The following is a 17,163-nucleotide window of genomic DNA, read 5'->3' on the forward strand; positions in this document are numbered from 1 at the left end:
GGCGAACGGTGCACTGCATGTTGCGTAAGAAACATGCGTTGTATTTCGACAAGACTAATCGCTGATATCAATCTGTAGAAGTTCTTTGATGGCTTTCAGTACCTTCTTTTACACCGCGAGGCACTAGAGGGAGACCTGGACCGTCAGGCGGCGACTCTAGCAAACACGAGGGCTGCCGGGGTCCTCTGGCTCTGCGGCTTTCAAAATTTGGAACGTGGTGCGAACTGGAGGGACAAACTATCTGACCTAGTAGAGTGACTTCATTTCAAACAGAATCAATTCCGTATCGTATGGAGACTGTGTTGCGCTACTTTCTGCAAATCCTAGAGCAAATGGCTGTTTTGAGAAAGCCCTCCAAGCTGTTGTTTCTTTCAGTGCTGTGAGCGACTGTTCTGGTATCTCACGTTTTGTTGTGACGGCCTCGTCTTCACGAAACGTTCTGTTGATACGAAGAAAGCTACACATCAGAAAGGGAGAGAATGTATAGTTTTCTCCGACCCCATGGCAATGCTTCTCAACGCTCACTGAGAACCAGCTCCACAACAGAGCTCCATTTTCTTCCCAAACAGGCATTCCTCTAAGGAAGCCTCCGAAATTGGATGCTCAGAATCAAAGCGTTCCCCAGCTTCACAACACTCTTCCCCACCGAGACAGGAAAATGCGCATGCGTGCTTGTTCGTGGGGCCGTTTTCGCCTGGAGATAGAGGCAAGCTTAAAATCTTTTTACACAGCCTGCGGATTGACTCGATGACTACATCTGAAACAAATCAATGGGAAAATTCAGGGAAGTTGTAGCGAACGATGTCACCGTGATGTGATGCTCGCACAGTGTGCGAGTCACTTCCGTTTCGATGGCCGAGAAGTCGGTTTTGGGGGCAGGTGACTGGTCGATCTAGATCTTCAGTTGCGGAACCCGCGATAGAAGCCTCGACATTCTCCAGCCTGTGTTCGGAATGAACCGCCCGAAGTACCTCGTCTAATCAGAGAGGGCATCTGTGTCGGAAGCACACTGGCATACAAGATACCGTCCCGCTGTCAGTTCCTGAGCTTCTGGTGCACATTGAAGAAGCTGCAGTATGGGGCCAGCTGCCTTCGATTCCGTGATACTGTAGTGTCTTCCAAGCACTGGACACTCCTGATAGTTACGTTAGTCAAAGCTGAGAACCACAGATAGCTTGCAACCGAATTCTGTTAAAGATGTGTCGTCATGTAGCCACCGCTCTCTCTGCCGACAGATACCTGGGCAAACCGTTAGAGAACCGTCTAGAAGAAGTGGTCATACGAAAGGCAAGTGAACTTCGAAGAGCGGCCTAAAACATGCAGACTAGTTCTTGGTATTGAACCGGAAAAGTTGATGCGAATGTCTTCTTTGAAACGCATCCGTTCATTGGAGGTCACAAGTGCAGGTTGTAGTGTTGCACGGGGCTTGGCAACAAAGCAGCTTTCGTTCGTTCCCGCTGCCTATCGGGTACTCATTTCGTTCAACTGAAGATGCGTGAAGCTCTTTGCTGTGTTTTACTCCTACAACACCATTTCTGATTGTAGTTATGAAACTGATACATCGTGCTCTCAAAATCCGTCGATTCATCTATACTGACTACTCATTGCTACTTGTGACGTGAAGCAAACGTAGATGAGACCGTCAAGGCAAATACAAGTACAATACTGACGTGTGTGATCAGGTACACGGATTTCACACTCAGAAAGTCCCCGCTCCTTTCATGCTGTTTTACAACGAAATTTTTCAACACAACGAGTCTGGCGTCATGGCTATCAAACGCCTAGCCCCTCACACAATCGCGTAGCTGATATTAACGTTGTTCCATGGTGAGTCCGTGTGTGAACGAGAAGGAAAGCTGTTGTCTACCTAAAACTCCTGTTCAACAAAACTCTTTTTTCAGAAGACATATGTTTGCACGTACCTCGTACCTCAACTCCAGGGTGGCTAAATCCCCAGCTAAACATACGCGTTTTGTGCGCACTCAGAAACAGATAGCACACTCGCGCTACAAGCCACACCAAAAAAGGACATCCGCCAGTGGGAAAAAGAAGCAACAGAAATGCTTCAGCAGCCTGCTACGGGCGAAGATGGCTTTTTTTGCTGTAGTTTCGGGTGAAGCAACCGAACAGTGTTCATCTAAAAGAAAAGCAGGTACTGTATTCCTCTGCTTGACCCTGACTGTTCAAACCTAAGAACGGTGCCAAGAACCAACCGTTTTCTAAACAGAGGTTGGGAAATTTAATGTGACGTTCCCACTTTACCCCGCTTGCTCGTACCATGCTCTACTAGTTTAATTCTCTTCCCAGCTGCAACTAGTAGAGGACGAAATTGTGCGATTCCCAGTCTCAGTTCCCTTATTTTGAACGGTGATCCATGTGGCACACAGGAGACAATTTCACTTTCACCGGCGGTTGGTTTCTTGGCACTTTGCACTCGGTAACGTGTGTCTGCTTGTGTTCCTGCTCATGTTGCAACAGTACTTCAAGGCAGAAGGACTGTGAAAGTAAAAACGGTCGACGACCACCCTCGCTGAACAACGCGTCGATCTGCTGATACGTGAATCCCTTGATGCTAACGGCCGCTTGTGTTCATCTGTATGCTTTCTACTGCTGCTTATGGCGTCCAGTGAAATTCATAATAGCGCGGTCCCGTAAAACTCTATTCAAAAGACAGTATCTCCTGGCAATTCTACAAATCTGTTCAAGCGAAGTCCTACGGAGACGGTTTGTCGGAAATATTCCCCGTTCATTTTTTCGGGATGAGACCCTCGCTTTTTTGCCAGCAATTGGGACCGCTTTTTATTCCTCGACAGGTCCCTCCTCTAACTTCCCCTTCGGTGATACCAGCAGAGAATGCTTTTGTTCCTCTGCTTCGCGGTCCACTAAGAATTTCCTCTTCGGGTGACCGTAGAGAAAAGAAATGTTTGCCCCAGGGAACGAGTCCATGCAAGACGTGTATGGCAGCAACGGTGGGTCTTGAAGGCGCAATCTCACAAACCCGGTTCTTATATACCAGACACACTTGAAACACGGAAATCGCTTCCCCTTCCCCACATGTGACCAGCTCTTTCGCTGCCATTCGGAGCAGGCATCGTTCCCCGCCAGAAGCGGGAATCAGGCAGGAGCTGTCTCTCGAAGATGAATCGCTTCGGGAAAATTGTGCTTTCTCTCCTTGCAACTGCCCTCGTTGTAATTCTTTCGGTAACCCTTGTGGTTGTGCTGACACGCGGCAGCAGCACTGCTTCCAGAACTCTTGACAGCCGGAGCGTCACTGACACAACTCATCCGCTGCAGCAGAACGAAGCTTCACGCCTACAAGAGGAGGTAGAAGACGAAGGAATAAATGATTTTTCTAGGGGAAATGACAGGAAACTGCCACGTTCTGAAGACATCTGGGTCTCTGAGGGTGGTTTCTGCACCCGATATTATGGAGTAGGATCTGCTCTCCGAAGCCGGAAGCGCTGTCTGCTTCCTCTCATTTGCTACATACGTCATCCAGACGATGAAGCAGGTAACTGTGTCCCAGTTGGTCACGCAGAGGTCCTTGTGACATCACCGACCGACGCAGTTATATAGGTGCTGTATCGTCGGGAACCTATTTCATTTTTCAGTTGACAGCCCTTCAGGTTTGAGAGGCCTCCTCCTTCTCATCTACAGAAGATGATGCAAGTGTTTCATCACAGGATACTTTAGAAGCAACCCCCACATAAAAGGTCTCTTACAGTTTCTGTGTTCGAATGGATGAATAGCGGTACCCGTGAAAGAGAGTCTTTTGTTCTGTTGTAGTCCTACATCCCCTGGGACCTTTTGCTGCTGTGTTTCACTTTCCGTCTCTCAAAAGAGAAGGCCTCCGTGACCAGAGAGTGTGCATGTTCAAGCCGTAAACAGCCTTTTGTGTGGGTTGTTTGTTTAGTAAACGAACTGGAAAGCACAAAGATCGCGCTCTGATTAAAAGGGCGCAACTGTTTCAATCGGCAGCCAGCACGGTTTTCAATCAGTCTGACACACAGCTGGCACACCGTGGACAGGCAGCACATTCCTGAGCCGGTCCGTGTCGACGGTGTTCGGTGGCGAAAAGACAAAGGTAGTCTGTCATGAACCACGAGTTCTGCTTGCATTCGGTGTGTCATTACAGGTATCTGCATAGCGCCGTATTCCCTGCCAGCTGGAAGCGCTTGTCATGCGAGCCCCCATGTGTGTGCAACGGGGCTTCGGTGCACGGCCACCTCGCAGGTGTGCTCGCCAATTCTTGCCACGGGAGAACGATGCCTACCGGAGGAGTCCCATTTGTGTTCGTCTGGCGTCTGCCGCCTCCGCTCCATACCGGATTCCTCGGTGGGGCAGGTGAAACTTTTCAATGTCAGTTCGTCAGTCAGAGCTTTTGGATTGGCTGACGAAAGAGAGACACCTACGTACAGACAAGTGAGACTGCTGGCTTCTGCGCTTCGCCAGCATCCTCGCCTTCAACCCCTTTCTCCACAGCTTGGCGCACGAGAGGCGCCGCAACGACGTTTGCACAAACGTGGCAACACAGCACTGGCTTCGTTGCGACGGAACTCTCACCGTATGCCAGCAGACCAGACACAGCGAATCGACGCAGTCAAAGGCAGTATAGATTCATCTCGCCGTCTCAAATCGATCGGCCGTAGTGGAGTCGAGGGCGACTTCAGCAGCAGAGTAAAGACGAAAGCAGAAGAGACGGCAGATGGAGAGGTGCAGAAACACGATGAGGAAAGGCCCTTTTCTGAGGGTGGTGATAGGCACCGGAGGCGATTAGCGTCCCCGGGATATGTAGAGAACGAGTACTTTTGTGTAGAGGAGGCCAGTTGGGGACAGGCCTGTGACGGCCTGTATGTGGTTTGCAAGTCGGAATGTGGAGTATGCTCGGAAAAAGGCATTTGCGAGCCCCTGTCGTCGACTCTAGGTTCGCATGAGTCAGAGGTGCTGCCTTCACAGATGGCGTTTCGTTCACTATCAGCCAATCGTCCTTCAGGGGTACAAAACGAAGCGTTTTTTCCGCTTCCAGGAGTACCAGCCAGGTCACTTAGCCGACAAGGAAAAGGGGAAAAAGTCGATTCATTGTTTTCTCCAGACTCAGATGGCGTATCTGTGAGTAGCAGTGAGTCGTCTGCCTTCGAAGGTACATCTCGGATCCTTCAGATTCCTCAGCGACAGATGTCCATACAGGAGACAGACGTGGCAGCAAAGGCACCTTCGTGGGGAAACGTACACCAAGAAAAAGAGGGAAGCTCAAACAGGTTCCTGCAGACCGTCCAGAACAAACAAGAGGCTGAGGGATGGGACCGAGGAAGAAAGGAGAGAACGAATCTTGACTTCGTCTTTAAGTACCGCTTCAACGGTCCTGGCAGATCCGAAGAGGAGCAGGAGGAGACAGAACCTGTCACGGCCCAGTCGCCTCTTCTCGAGGAACGAATTATGAAGAGCAATAGCCGCCAGGAAGGTGAAACCACAAGCGACAGTTCTGGGGAAAACGATGAGCAAGATGATGATGACGATGCTGAGGACATTGGAAACGAGAACAGCGACGAGGGAGTTCTTGACGGTCAACACTTCACAAATCAAGGGAAGAAGAAAAGGCTTTTCACAGCTAAACGGCCGATGTGCAGCAAGTCTTCTTCCTGTGGCGTTCCATCTCATCTCGCTTGGGCCAAATATCCGTCGTTTGATGCTTCTTCCAACAGCAAGAACTACAATATCCCCTGCGCTGCCGGGGCATCACAACTGCTTGCGCCTCTCTTCAGCCAGCCGATACCTCAAGCTCTTCCCATGCCACCGCCTGTCGTGCCCGTCCCCTTCCCTTACCCAATCTCCACGCCTGTCCCCACTCCCGTTCCGACCCCGGTTCCGGCGCCAGTTCCGACCCCGGTTCCGGCGCCAGTTCCGACCCCGGTTCCGGCGCCAGTTCCGGCGCCAGTTCTGGCTCCTGTCTCCACTCCAGTGCAAACCGCCTTTCCTTCAATGATCGCTGCGCCTGGTCCCATGCCCCTGTCTGGATCTCTGCTTTCTGGGCAGATCCCTCCTCAGCTGAATCTGCCCTTCTCGCTGCCTGAGCTGTCTCCTCAGCTCCCTTTCTCTACTTTTGCGTCTCCAGGTGCAGAGACCAGCGTCTCTCCGCAAGCCGCTGCGCCCGCAACCACGCTTGGGCTCCAAAGGTCCTCCGCACCGTTAGGAGCCCTGTTGGGGGCGGATCCTACCGTGCAGACAAGCAGCCTTGTGTCTCCGTACCTTGCTACGCGGGATGTCTCTGCTTTCCCGTCTGCCGTCTCCATGCCGGCAAGTTTCTCGCCCAACAGTCCCGCCTCAACCGCGCCGCCTCCTGGGGCTCCGGGGTCGCCGTCTGCCGCACTGGCGGCTGGAGCGGCCCGAGCCGAGGCAGACGCTGCGAGAACTTTGCTGTCGCAGGCTGCCTTCTCTCCCTTTTCATCTTTCTTGGTGTCTCCGCAGATCGGAGGCTTGCTGGCTGTAGCTGCTCCTGAGGGTGTGGCCGCGGTGCAACAAGGTGGGGGTGGCGGAGACAGTCTCCCATTCGGAGCTGCAACGCTGGCAGCTCTGCTTGAATCCATTCAAGACAGCGATGCGGGAACCGTGGCGCCTTCAGGGGCACAGCGCCAAGAGGGCGTTGTGTCTCTAGTGCCCCCCGGGCTTCCTGGGGGGCTTGGAGGGTTCCCCCCCGTCTCCGTGCAGCCGAGAAGGTACCAGGCGACGCCCAGTGCTTCCCGGAGCAGCCCCGCCGCGTTGGGTTCTATGCGCCCAGAAGATGCGGTCATTCTTGTCCCTGATGAAGTGCAGACTGCGACTGCGTCGGAGACAACCCGCAACGCTAGGCTGGCACCCCCACGGGAAAGTCAAGGAGGGACAGGCCAGGAGCGTCTCGACATTTCACTAGCCTCTCCATCCCCACTGGGTCTTGTGAATCAGACAGCTCGTCCTTTCTTTCAGTCCCCTTTCTCCCCTTCAACACAGGCGTCTCTGCCAGGCGGCCTGGCTCTGCCGCCTGCGCCTTCTTCGTCTCCGACTTCAGCTGCTTCGCTCTTCGCTGCGGTCGGAGGCAGGTTAGGGGCAGAGGAAGAGAAACAGGGACTTGGAGAGTCGAGAACAAAGTCAGCCAACAGCGACGAATCTGTTGGCGGAAGCAGGAGCTCTTCTCTGCAGGCTGTGACGCTCTCCGTGGCTGCTGGACTGGAGGTGCCTGCAGGGGGTCCAGGGATCCTGTCCCCAGAGGGGAGAGAAACTCTTTCAGATGCACAGTTTTCCGCTCTGCTCCAAGAGCTGCTTCTGAGGCGAGACGCGCTGACAAGGCAAACGCCCTTTGGAAATCCTGAGCACACCAGTTTCTCGTCTGAGCGGGGAAGTCGAGGAAACAGTGCCCCACTGCTGAGAGAGGCACTGGAGAGACAAGAAGGGCTAGAGCGGCAACAGACGCTGAACAGACAACACGTTCAGTTCCCGGGAGAAACGGAATGGCAGATGTGGTGGCCAGAGGTGCAAAGCGAAGATGTGACCAGCCGCCTCGCGGAAGGCTCTTCTCTTCAGCTGCCGGTGAGGGACGTGACAGGAGAGAAGCAGGGAGAAAGGGAACCAGGCGGGGTGTATGGACCGTCGAGCGAGAGAGAGGAAAGTGCACTTTACGGCATCCCGAGGCGCAAGCAAGAAGCAAGAGAAGCGGCGAAGACAAGACAGCCAGGAGAAACCAAGTTGGCGGCAGAGACAACGAGACGTGATGCAGAAGCGACGCGGCAATATGGGCAAGACGGCGTCTACCCTCTCCTGTCGTTACCGCACATCACTATGCGAGGAGAGGACCGCGCATTAGGAGGCGAAGGAGAACAAGAAGGAGCGAAAAACACCCAAAGAAGAAGCGACCCAGCATGCGCCAGACATCTCGATCTGCTCCAGAACAGAGGCCCCGGAAAATCCTCTCTGATAACGTGCTGCTGCGACGAGGTAGGAGTCGCAGTGACTGAGAGGGAAGGGGAGGGGTGGATGCACATACGGAAAGAAGAAAGAGAAGAGAGAGAGACACGCATGAAGGTGTCTGCCTTTTGGAAAGCCAAGCAGAGACCGATGGACTGCTTCTCGTCATCGTGAGCAGATCCCGTTCATGTGCCAGGAAACTGCCTGTCCTCTCTCTGAGACGTCTTGGCCTGTGTGCAGGTTTTCAGTTTCCATAGAGCTGTATGCGCCGAGTTTTTCTTTCAGGTTCTCTGTTTCTCGTTGAGGGTGTCGACTGTCTCGAACAACTCTTTGTTTTTTCGCGTGACCTCTCCCCGGCCGGAGTTCGGCTGCAGTTGAAAGGCCCCGATCGTTCTCCTTTCGGCCGTTTTCCTTTGTTATTTCCTTCCTTCTTCTGCTGTGGCGTACACATCTCCTTTCTCTTCACTGCTTCGCACTGAGCACGTTGGCGAGCGCTTCCTGCCGTTTTTCCACCACATTTCGTTTTTCCCTGCGTTCTCCTCCCTCTCGTTTGCTCAAGTTCCGATTCGCCGTCTTTCCAAGCGAATCTCTTGGAGCTGCTCGATGCTCCTCTCCCTCTACCCTCACTGTTGCTTACCGCCTTTCACTTGTGTGTATACACTGTCTCCCTGGTGCCTGCAGCGTTTCTTTTGTCCGCCGCCATCGCCCTTTGCTGGCCACGTAGCCTGCGAAACACGTCGGGGAGAGCAGTCTGCATGCTCGGGCAAAATCCCCAGAGAATGTGGTCCCGGACTTTTGTGTGTGAATTATCGCTGCGTTCCACCGTTTCCCTTTGCTACGGTTTCTGGCTCCATCAACCGTTCGGCCCCCCTTCAACAGGTCGTTCCTCTTCCTGAAGATCCGCCGCCTTTCCCTGAAGTCTCTGCGCCACCCGCTGCCGCTTTTCCCCCACCACCTCCCTTCTATCCTTCTTCTTCTCCCCCTCCTTCTTCGTTTCCTGCTCCAGCTTCTCCTCTCGATGCACAGGCATCTCTCGCTCCCCCCTTCTCTGGATCGCTCGAGTTGCCTTTCATTCTTGGAGAGGGCGTCTCGCCTTCGCTGGTCTGTCCGCCTGGAACGCGGTTCGCCGGCGTTGGAGACGAAGAGGCTGAGAGAGACTCCACTTCTAAGAGAGACTTTGTCGAAGAGAAAACGCTTCGGCGGGGGCAGTGCCGGCCAATAGACGGAGAACGATGCACCTTGGACAGCGACTGCGGCTGGTACGAGTTTTCTATGGCGTTTTGCGACACCACAGACGGACGGTGTCGCTCCGCCTCTCCCCATGCTTCTTCGTGTCTGCTGCATCTCCGGACGCTTTTGCGGCTTCTTCTCTGGGTTGCAGAAGGCGACGGAAACCTCAGCGGTGAACCGCGAGCGTCGCTTTCCGCTGCAGCTGCCTCTGGAGTCTGTCGAGAGGGACACCGGGCGGAGCTTGCCGCCTTCGAAGTGCGAGAAGAAAGTCGCAGAGAGGCGGATAAAAAAGGCCATACGGCGTCCCTGCCGGAAGAAACCAGCGTCCTGAGTCCTCAGGTGCTGCTGGCGTGGATGCCGTCTCACAGAGGAGCAAGGAAAATCGATGGAGCCCAAGAAAGCTTCCAGAACGCCTCGAGCTTCTCTGCAGACACTTCAGCGCCTTCTTCTGGATCGGGACCGGACACAGCGAATGACTACGTTGAACAGCTTCGCGAAATCCGAAGACGTTTTCTATGCTGCTTGATGGAAGATGTCAAATCAGAGCAGCAGCGGGGAAACCTCCTGTCGGTGCTCTCTTTGTGGGACTGGCGGACAGGCGGAGAAAGGCCCTCCTTTCCTGATGTGCAAAGAGCCAAAGACGCGGACTTTGCCTGGCACATGGAGTCGCGAGAAGCCGGAACGTCGTTGCCTTCTTGGCTTTTCCCGATGTTTCCTGAGGGCGTTGTAGCGTGCGAAGATTCAGACGAAAGTCGAGCCAGTGTCGACGAAGAAGCGCAACGAGACAGAAGACCGAGAGACCACTCGACCGCCAGTGGATACACCACATACGTCGAAGCCGACTTGCGACAAGATCTGCCTTCTGGCTGGGATGCCGAGCTCTCGGGGAGGGAAGAAGTGAACAAAACAGAAGAGAGAAAGACGCCTGCCAACTCGGTGGCAAGCCGAGGAACACTGGAAGGAGAGACAGCAAAGGAAAACACCCACAGAGAGGAAGCTTTGTACTCAACTAGAGACAAGACTGAGGTGGAGAGGCCCGAAGCCCCGTCTCCTTCGTCTGGATCGCTTCCTCACTCGCTGCCGTTTATCTCCAGCGATGAAGCGTCTGCTCTTTCTTCTCCTCTCTCTTCTTCCTCCTCTGCTTCTCCATATTCTTCTGCTTCACTGGAGGGAGACAGTTCAGAGCCGAGAGACGCCGGAAAGGCTGGGGCGTCCGAGATACTCGCGACGCGGCAGCAAGGTCAGGAAATTGTCTCTCGTCCTCGCCTTCAGAGAGAAGAAAGGCGACAGAGCGAGTGGCTACACCAAGGCGGAGAGCAAGGAAGAAAGGAGAGAAAGGTGGAGTCCGATGCGGATGGCGTAGGACTCGAGGGTCGAGCGAAGGCGAGGGTCCGAGACAGAGAGAATGATGACTCGGCAGAGGAGGTTGAAGCAGCAAAGAGAGATGAAGCTCCACAAAAGAAACGCGAGAGAGGGGGGGAAGGCACACATGCTTTGCCGATGAGAAAAGACCGGCCACCCTTCTCTTCCACGCGTCTCCACTTTTCTTTCCAAGCTTCTTTCGAGCAAGTGGCAGACGAGAGGAGAGAGGAGGCCACAGCGAAACTCGAGGACCTGGCGAGAACGACAGAAAGTCTCAACGAGCAAGGCAGAACAGGAGGCGAACAGAGAAAGCGGAATTCTTCTGAGGAGACGGCGAGGAGAAGGGGCTTTTCCTTCGACCGCGCCTCCAGCAGCGTCTCGTTAGACGCTTCGCCTTCTCGAAAGAAAAATTGGAAGCATCGCCAATTCCCCTCTGGAGAGTCGAGCGAAGCAGACGAGCGGCCACAGGAGGCAAGTGGAAGCATGGAAGAAGAACGCGACAGAGGGGCGACTGACCACACGAAGGTTGAACGCGAGAGACGCGAGCCTGATCGTGGAGAAGATCGAGAGTCGAGAAGAAGCGCGACCGCGAGAGACGAAGAGACCGAGAGAAGAGACAAGACAGGAAGCAGGTGGAGAGAGAACTCAGGAAAACTGCCTTCGTCGCTGCTTGTGGCGGGTGAAGCGGAGACAGGGAACAAACAAGACAGCGAAGCATCAACGCTAGAGGCCAGAGAAGAAAGGAGTGCTTTTCCTTCCACCTCTCGAGAGGGAAGCGAGGAGAACGCGACGACAAACCAGGGTCTGCCAGTGAAGAATCCTACTCAAATGGAACAGAAGAATGCGCAGGAAGCGGCCGAGCTAGGAATGGAGACAGATACAGGCTTCTCTTCTTCTGAAGGAGGAACTGTGTCTCCATTTTTCCACGCACCACATGGCTCTAGTTCCCTGCCCGTGGCGTCCCCTGTTTCTTCTCCTTCTGCTAAACTCGATTTCGCCCCAGCATCTTCGGAGTCGTCCTCACATGATGCCTCGTCTACACAGTCCTTCTCGCCGCCCGCAGGGTCTCGCCCATGGGGCATATCAGCTTCTCTCCAGGTCCAGAGAGAAAGCGATGAAGGCCGAAGGCAACGCCCCGCGCCTGCGGACGCTCACGGTGGACTTGAGGGTCGAGAGGAGAGAAAAGAGGAGCCCAGAGACACGTGGAGAGGCAGCGCGAGAGAGAGGGGCGAGGCAGAGCGACACCGCGTGCAGATACCTTTTGGTGGGGTCATGAATGAGCCACAAATGGAAGAAAGCGGCGAGCAAGAGGCAGTCGAATCTCACGTTTTCTGGGAAGGAGAGGTCATTGTCACTCTTGATCGAGGAGGGAACGGGACGCAGTTGAAACGCATGAAAACTGTAAGGAAGAAGTCTCTTTCTTTTCTATACAGGCCTTCACTGGAAAAGAGAAACCTTTCTTTCCAACCAAAGAAACAGCGCCAACATAGTTGCTGACGTTCTGTACCACCTGCATGTCTACGCTGGCAGACGGTTTCTCGCATTTGTTCCTCCCAAGTTTATATAGATACATAACTATGCATATTCAAATATACCTTGATACACATCTATACACATGCATATACATATATGCATGTGCGCCTAAAGCTTGCAGGAGTTTAAGGGAGCTTTCTGAAGAGACAGAGAAAACGCTGTGTCGGAGTCGGTGAGCACTGCCCATCGCCACATGAGACGGACTGTGGGATTCACAAGACAGAAATTCAGATGCAATACAGCAAATCCTAAACCCTCTGCCTGTTGTCTCCATTTTCCCCCTGACTTACTCGACCTCAGCGTCGGCACTCGCTCCAGCTTATCAATTAGCCCTGATCAGTGACGGAATTCACGGGGCTTTTGTGACTTCTGCGGTGGCTCTTTTTCTTGTGTACGTACAGCACGACATTCTCTCCCTCCAGAGCTCGCTGCTTCGCGCTGCCTCCGCCCTCCTGCCTACTCCGCCACTGTTGGAAGACAAGTTTGTCTCTCCTGCGAGCACGCAGTGGAACTCGAGAGACGCGGACGCCGACTCCGAACAGAAAGGAGATCGAGAGGAAGAAAGCGATGTGCTCCGTGAGAAGGAAGAGAACCGCGCAGGCGGGAAATGGTCTTGGGCGGTCCTGTCGCGCGCTGGAGATGATCGCCAGGTGTATGTACACCTCGCTCTCCGGTGTACGGGCCTTCGATGCAGCTCCTACAGGCGTTCTCACCCGCTCGCGCGAACAGCCGAGAAAAACCGAAACCCTTTCCCCTTCTTCTCTGCCTTCCCTTCGTCAGTCGCTGGGCGACAAATCACAGAGACGTCTGAGGAATACGTTCCGGCGGAAGGGGAGGCGAGGATGAGCACGAGCCAGGACACAGACAGCGACGTCTTGGCAGAGCAGCTGGAGAAGAAACTCCTTCAGTTTAGATATTTCCTTCAGTCTCTCATGGACTCTGAAGACGGCCACTCTTCTCCCTTGCGCGCCGCGGAGTCGGAGAGCCTGGATTCGTGGCTATGTGAGTTTTTCGCCGTCCCTAGGGCTCCAGAAGGGGAGGAAAAGAGTCTTGATGGAATCAGACAATATATCCGTGCTTAGGCTTTCAGCATCACTTGGTTCGTGTGGAAGTCATGAACACTCCGCAGAGGCATGGAGCGCAGCCTCCAAGAAGGCGCATGCCGCTTTTTAGGGGTCTTGTGCCTTCATGAAAAAAAGACACGCAAGATGCAGAGGACGAGAAAAACTCGCTCGTGAGTTGACGCGACCCTCTGTCTGACACGCTGTTCCACGTGGCCAGCCAAACATGTCTGATGTACAGACACCTGAAAAGGGCCCAAAACGGTCTGCTTTCAAGTCTTCCGCTGTCTCGCGGACCCCTATTTTTTCTCGGTTTTCAGGTGAAACTCTGCGGTCCCGTCGCGCCCGAATCTCTCTCTTGCTCGCTCCTCAAGCGCTGGTTTCAAGTCCGTCCGAGTCGTCTGCGTCGTCTGCATCGTCTGCGTCTTCTTTCTCCCCTCGTTCAGTTCGCAGCGCTCCTTCAGCTGCGCTGTCTTTCTTTCTCTCTCCGAAGTTGAGCGACCCTGAAGTCGAGTTCTCAGATGTGCTTCTCGACCGATTTCTCCTCCTCTTTGCTGGACAGGATGAGGAAAAGGAGCTCGTCCGAGACAGAGAGGCGAACGCAGAGCTAGACAGGGTCGCAAGAGGACATGCGAGAGAAACCGGCAACGAACGCGAAGCCGAGGATAACGGCGAAGATCAAGGCGAAGAGGCCCGCGCCGAAGACAGAGTGCTCAGGTATCTCGAGAGTCTCTTTACACACGCGGATGGCGAAGTTCGTGCTTCTGTGCTTTTTCTTTTTTTCAGTCACCTCTTTGAGTCTGTTGACTCGCGCCAGCCGCTCGACCGTCTCGTGTCTCCTGAGCCGGCTGTCTCTGTCTCTTCGGCTTCTTCCGCCGTTCCTCCGGAGCCTCCAGAGCCCACTGAGGAGGCCAGAAACACGAATGAAAAAAAGAACTTTTATGAGGCCTTCCTCCGAATCTGGAAGGAGATATTGCATCGCGAACTCAGCGACCTGTACGGGGTGAGTCAGAGGCACTGAAAGATCAGAACTGGAAGGAGGAGCGCGGCTCGAAATTCTCACGGAAACGAGAGAGAGGTGTAGTCTGAGGTAGAAAGGTGTCGACAGAGGAGATAGATAGAGATGCTCGTCGAGACACGTTGACAGACAAAAGAGAATCAAGATAGAATACTACCACAGAGGCCTCAACGCGGAGAACGCGAAGCCACGCGGAAAACCTAACTGAATCCACTCTTGTTGAACAACCTTCTAACCGCCGTGTCTACGTGGTGAGAAATACAGTGTATCGAGTTTCACTGCCTCATTCGTTGTGGCTCCTCGGTCTTCTTTCCTGCCCTCATCCCCTGCCTCTCAGCCTCGTGTGTCCATCGACGCTGTCGGGCACCAAGCGATGACTCTCGTCATCCATTTCTCCGTAAGTCACACCCGAGAAGAGCACGATATTCGTGAGCATACACCTAAACAGCTGGGCTTCTCTGCCTTCTTGTTAAGAACGTGGTACACGCTCTTAAGAGAGATATGACTTGGAGGGCGGAACAGCTGTGGGAGGCCTAGAGAGCAGAGAGGAAAGCAAGCAACGCCCCCCAGCGGCGCCTGAAAGGAAAGCGAGAAGAAACAAGAGAGCAAGGGGTCGGGGGTCATTTGGGGAATCTGACATGGAGGTGGCGGTCGAGATCATACGGGCGGCGAGAGCAGGGAAGTTTGTTTCACCGAAAGGCGAAGTTTAACCGGGAAGCTAGGCTCGAACACTATGAAAACCGAGTATCAGCATAGATTCATAGATGAACATACTTCAGTTCTAGTGTCGCGTTCTCCTCCTGTTCTGCTGTTCAAGGTTTGGGTCAGAGTCTACAGAGTCTAGTTGGGGAAGTAGCTTCAAACATATGTAGTCGAGTTTCAACCGAGATGCACCGCCGGACGTAAGGAATCGTTAAATGGTTTTTTCTTCGCTCGGGTGGGAGGCCCAGGCACGCATGCAGAGGCTTTGCCTGCGCGAAGCGAGACTTTTGGAGTCCGTCTGTTTTCAGTATGTAATAAATACACTTCCTTGATCCATGTTGAGATCTATTTGCCAGGAACTACATCTGCTTCTTTCTGTGCGGATTATCTGCGTACATGGGACCTGATATCTGTATATCTCTATCAATCTGTTTATCTACCTGGACAAAACCTAAGCTTTGGAAACACCCGCGGTCGCGAGACACCTCGCCAGTGCCTCACTCTTCATTTCTCGTCTTTCTACTTTCCCTGTATCGAATGCCATACCTGTTTGAAAACTCCCGTCGTGGACACAAACCGGAGTTTGAAGAAGGAGACACGGATTGTCGTGAATCGTCTCCTTTCTCTGGAGGTAGAAAGTCGCATTTTCTGACCCTGCCCGACTAGGGTACTTGTGGAAAGCGGCATCGCCTTTGACTGTGTAGACACAGCCGTCCTTCCGCATTTCCTTGTTTTCCTTCCTTAGGTAGATGCAGAATCAGTTGTCGCCGTCAAGCGACAGTCCATGCTGCCTAGGAGTGCTCTCCTGCAAAGAAGCAGCTTTTTCCAGGGTGTGAGACCCCACGAACTTCTTCTTTGTCTAGGTAAGGAGTTTGACTTCTTTTAGTCTCCTCGATTCTTCTCATCCAGTCCGCCGTCGACCTGTCGATTTCTGCCGTGTCTCCTCACCTTCGCTTCTGTATGCCGCCTTCGGTGTTCCCTTTTCTTATCTGTCTTTTCTTTCTCCTTCGATTTTGTGTCCCTCTTCTGTGCCAGGGCACCACCTTCCTTCGCGCTCTGTCGGCGCCGTCTCGCCCCACCAAGATCTGCTTTTTTTAGTCAATCTCAGTCGGATGTCTCCTCCATTTCTCCACCCGGATTCGCCTCGTCGCCCCTTTTCCTTATCGCCGCCCACGTTCTCCTCCACACAACCCTCGTCCTCTCCTTCATCCGACCTTCCGGTGCCTCCTGCTTCGCCTTCTCCTTCGTCTACGGCCTCCTCTCCCTCTCCGACTCCAACAGGAGTGTTACCTGTTCTCGTTTCCGCTAAGCCTTCGCCGGATTCAGAAGAAGAATCTCCTTCGCCCTCGAACGCCTTCTCCTCCCAAAACGCCCCTGCAGCAGATGGGCACCAAGAAGCGGGAGGGCACCGTGGAAACAATGGAGACAGTGGAAACAGTGGAGACAATGGTGATAGAGGAGACAGTGGAGACAATGGAGATAGAGGAGACAGTGGAGATAGAGAAGACAGAGGAGACAGCCATGCCTCGGGGCGGCTCGCTGGCCAGCCTTCGATCCGGCGGGGGCCACTCCATTTTTCGCCCCGCCTTGGAGAGTTGCTGGGGAGCACGAGCTCGGCTGAAGAGGCTCGAGAAAAATGGAATCTAAGAGGAGGGGTGCTGCCTTCCGAGAACTCGCGACGGCTCTCGTTCCAACGGATGCAGCGAAGCAAGAACCCACACACAGTTTCCGGAACTTTTTTCTGCTCTTCAGAGAGCGACGAAAAGAAGGGAGAGGACGTGAGCGAGAAGGGGGCCAGCGAAGAGGACAGAGAAAAACCGAAGGAGAGAGAGGACGATAGCGAGGCAGGGACCCTTTTCGATAAGGGAAGTCGCCAAGACAGCAGCAGAGAAGGCAAAAGCAACGGAGAAGGCAAAATCAGCGAAGAAGGCATCAAACGAGGTGCCGAGTCATCCAAAGCCAGGCGACAAAGGTGTGAGGTGGACCCAGACAAGAAGGAAGTACGGCAAACCGTTAAAGAAGGTGAAAATGCGCGTGTACCACGCCCACGGGCTCTCGCAGCGCCTCCTGAAGTTTACGAGGGAAACGGAGACGATTTAGAGCGGGAACTGTCTCTGCACCTTGCCCCTGTCCTTCTCTTTCTCGATTCTCTCGTCACAAAGACATGCGCAAACACATGCTTCGGCATGCGAGGAGAAACAACTTTGACTCACAGTCGTGTGAGAGGCGAGGAGTCAGAAGAAGGACCTGACGCCAAAACGCTGGGTCACGCGTTTTCAGGAGGCGGAGACGCTTCACATCTACGTCAAGGCGACAGCCTAG

The 17,163-nt window shown here is 53.8% G+C and overlaps 1 protein-coding gene across 1 annotated transcript; it reads left to right on the plus strand.

The window, feature by feature from the left end:
- Nucleotides 1–4,956: 4,956 nt before the first annotated feature.
- On the plus strand, nucleotides 4,957–17,163 carry TGME49_238970 (hypothetical protein; the record flags this gene model as incomplete). Its single annotated transcript, XM_002366508.1, has 10 exons — nucleotides 4,957–7,965; nucleotides 8,815–11,928; nucleotides 12,462–12,636; nucleotides 12,841–13,062; nucleotides 13,442–13,838; nucleotides 13,908–14,124; nucleotides 14,477–14,536; nucleotides 15,587–15,704; nucleotides 16,594–16,841; nucleotides 17,122–17,163. The coding sequence occupies 10 exons, from the start codon at nucleotides 4,957–4,959 to the stop codon at nucleotides 17,161–17,163; spliced, it is 7,602 nt and encodes a 2,533-aa protein (XP_002366549.1).

The sequence above is a fragment of the Toxoplasma gondii genome, chromosome VI (assembly GCF_000006565.2).
Source record: "Toxoplasma gondii ME49 chromosome VI, whole genome shotgun sequence".
Lineage (NCBI taxonomy): Eukaryota > Apicomplexa > Conoidasida > Eucoccidiorida > Sarcocystidae > Toxoplasma > Toxoplasma gondii.